The following is a 3,102-nucleotide window of genomic DNA, read 5'->3' as shown; positions in this document are numbered from 1 at the left end:
TGCGCTTTTAAACATCAGTTTTCAACATACTGCCTTCAACGGAAGTAGTAAAGTAGTTAAACACATCGATTTTTGTTTCTGAAAACTGAAGTAGTAAAGTAGTTATTCCAACATACTGCATGCAACGGAATCATAGGAAAATATTCTCAACATCTCTAAAAAAAAGTTCACTATCAACCAGAGTTTTAGTTCAATATATTAAATAAAAAAAGACAACTAGTACTTGTGTAAGTATGGTGTAACTCACCTTTGAATGTTGAAGAAAAGACATCTCCAGAAGCTTCCTAAAATAATTTTGACCGACATGCCAGGTAGAGAACCCACTAGATGGCTCTATGAATCCAAGAGCAATCCATTGATAAATTAGATCATCTTCAATAATATTGTGACCTTTTGGAAAGATTGCACTATAACCAAAGCATAGCTTCAAGCGTGGAGGCATGAAGTTGTAGCTTAACAGCAAGGATGCAAGCACTTCATGTGTATTTGGTGTATCTTTGGAAATAGACAGTTCCCAAATATGATTCGTTCTAACCGAATCCCACATTTCACACGGCATGAATTTCAACATGTGTCCAAGTGATTGAGCAGCTAAAGCCACACCTCCACACTTTTTTGCAATTTCCTTCCCAATCGGCTCCAAACGCTCTTTGTCGGGACAAGCCTCAAAGTTGCATTTTTGCTTAATAATATCCCAGCACATTTCATCGGTGAAGGGAGATAATTCGTATGGAGCCACAGTACCAATTTCCTTTGCAATGCTTTCTTCGCGTGTGGTTACCACAACCATCACCTTGCTCCCCTCACCCTGCTTCAGCATTGCCTTCAATTGTTCTAGTTGAGAAGGATGCTTCTCCCACAGGTCATCCAATATGATCAGGATCCTCTTACCAGTAAACAACTCTTGAAGACGAGTATGGATACTATGTAAATTAGATATTTGGCTCTGCTGTGACAGCTGCGATATTATAATGTTGCCAATTTTTTTCAAGTCAAATGTCTGGGACACATAGACCCACACCCGATAGTATTCTTTGAACTGGGAATTGTTGAAAACCGATCTTGCCAAGGTGGTCTTTCCAATGCCTCCAAAGCCCCATATGGGAAAGATGGTGGTGCCTTGAGTGCTGTTCTCAGATAAACAAGCCAAGATTTTCAGTTTTTCTTCACTCCTCCCGATGATTTCTGCTTCCGCATTCCCTGTTGTTTCCCGAACATCAGGAACTCGCTGCTCCTCGCTGCGAGCTTCTGGCAGAACACGATAATTGTTACGGTCATCTGTTATCTTTTGTAGGTGCTTTTGCATCTCTTTCATCTTGTGTGGCATCTTAATCTTCTTCATCGTAGTTGCCAACTGCAAGAGATGCAATGTGAATTGTTAGTACCATGGAAGGCTTTCCAAGAACAAGCGGTGACTCTTTTATGAAGTCCCGTAGTAATTTAAATAAAAAATTAGTATAAGGCTAAACCGACTAGTTATTTTCATTGTTTCTCGGCGGTTACAAAGACCCATTATACAGAACTAATGCACGTATATGTACTAATAAGACTAATAATGAACTAGTAGTAGTACTTTGATGGTTTGTTTCCTACTAGAACTTTTACACGGTGGCACTTCCATTTATTATTTATTTATTAGGCCGTGCTTGGGATGGTTGTATTCCAAATTTCCAATACGGGGGGTGTTTTGTTTACACTTGTATTTTACTGGCCGCTGCACAATTTCCAGCTGAAAACAAAACGACCGCCCGTACAACCGTATCCTATCTGAAAACGAAACGAGGTTCCAAACAAAGCCTTATGCGTGGAGAAGACGTAGCTGTGCCTCTATTCCTGCTTAGCTCTTTGAGGTCATACTCCCTAGCCGCTCAATAAGCAGATGTAGGTTTTACATAACATCGACTGAAATATCAACTCCAATGGTGAGACTCAAATCTACTACTTCAGTACATAAAAATGTTTCAGATCTAATTCATTATCTAAAAAATCAAGCTTTCCCGGTTCATTTCTTAGAAAAAACAACAGCCTTCAGATTCAGATTGATGGCAACAAAATCAACGGAATCTTGCATACCATGTTGAGGTTGTTGTCAGCTTCGAAACCTTCAAGCATGTCAGAGATGTCGTTCATGGCGTCCTTTAGCCGCTTCAGCCACAGAAGCGCCGAGTTATCGGTGATAGAGCGCCTCTCAGCGTCGCTGAGCACGGCCTCCACCGACTCGAGCGTCATCTTCATCTTCTCCAGATCCTTCTTCATGTTCTTATGCAGCTTGATCTCCCCGGCGATGGTAGAATTGATCTGTCCTATCACCACCTTGATGACGGCTGAGGCGAGCATGCCCCCGAGCGCCGCCCCGACGGTCGCCATGGCTCTCGTGTCTGTCGTGTTGGGCTGTGTGCTGAATAGGGGATTTGTTATTGAAGCTCCCGTCTCTAGCAGTCTACCAAAGCAACTGCAGAATAAATCATGACCTGCTTTACAGATACTATCACTAACTTGCAGATAACCAGCAGCTATATAAATTTGCAGGCAAGACTGGAACTGGACAGGCAGAAGTGCAGAGCAACGGAAGCCGTACGCTTGCAAGGAAGACGGTAGAGCATGCAAGGGATATGGACCTGTAGACGGCTCTCCACCGATCCGGCCTGATTGATGTCGGCAGCAGCGGGATCCGGTGAGGTGAGGTCGGAGGCTGCCGGGTTCAGGCGAGACGACGACTGGGTCGTCGCCCAGACCGACAGCGGGGTGGCGGCCCCTGACAGAGTCCGGTCCGGATGGCGAAGGCGTCGAGGTAGCGGCCGAAGGATGGCGAGGGCGTGGCGGCCGCCGGCCAGGAGCGAGCAAGTAGAGCAGGCGGCAGAGCGCGGCGAGGAGACCTCAAAGTCAACTGATGAACCGGAGGGAGTACGAGAGCACCTCTAGCCAGCCAGCTATACTTTAAGGGAAACGTTTATATACGGCCGGCCGCGCTCGCTCCACGCGCACCAGGCTGGCTTTCGTGCCACAGTGGCCTGGCCGGCCGAGGCAAACTGCTTCCCACGTCTCACGCGTTCCTGATGGGCCCTCTGCGACCGAAATCATTAACTAAGGAGTATTTGTTGC

General features: G+C 45.6%; 1 protein-coding gene across 1 annotated transcript in view; it reads right to left on the bottom strand.

Annotated features, from left to right (window-relative positions):
• LOC119294308 (putative disease resistance protein RGA1) overlaps positions 1 to 2,367 on the bottom strand; it is an 8,610-nt gene extending 6,243 nt beyond the window's left edge. The window contains exons 1-2 of the mRNA XM_037572520.1: positions 2,074 to 2,367; positions 248 to 1,354 (exon numbers count right to left, since the gene is read on the bottom strand). Of these exons, the coding sequence (XP_037428417.1) occupies positions 248 to 1,354; positions 2,074 to 2,367 (1,401 nt within the window). The remainder of the gene's footprint in view (positions 1 to 247; positions 1,355 to 2,073) is intronic.
• Positions 2,368 to 3,102: the final 735 nt, after the last annotated feature.

This window comes from Triticum dicoccoides, chromosome 4B (assembly GCF_002162155.2).
Source record: "Triticum dicoccoides isolate Atlit2015 ecotype Zavitan chromosome 4B, WEW_v2.0, whole genome shotgun sequence".
NCBI classification, from domain to species: Eukaryota; Viridiplantae; Streptophyta; class Magnoliopsida; order Poales; family Poaceae; genus Triticum; species Triticum dicoccoides.
This window is presented reverse-complemented; position numbering and strand designations above follow the sequence as displayed.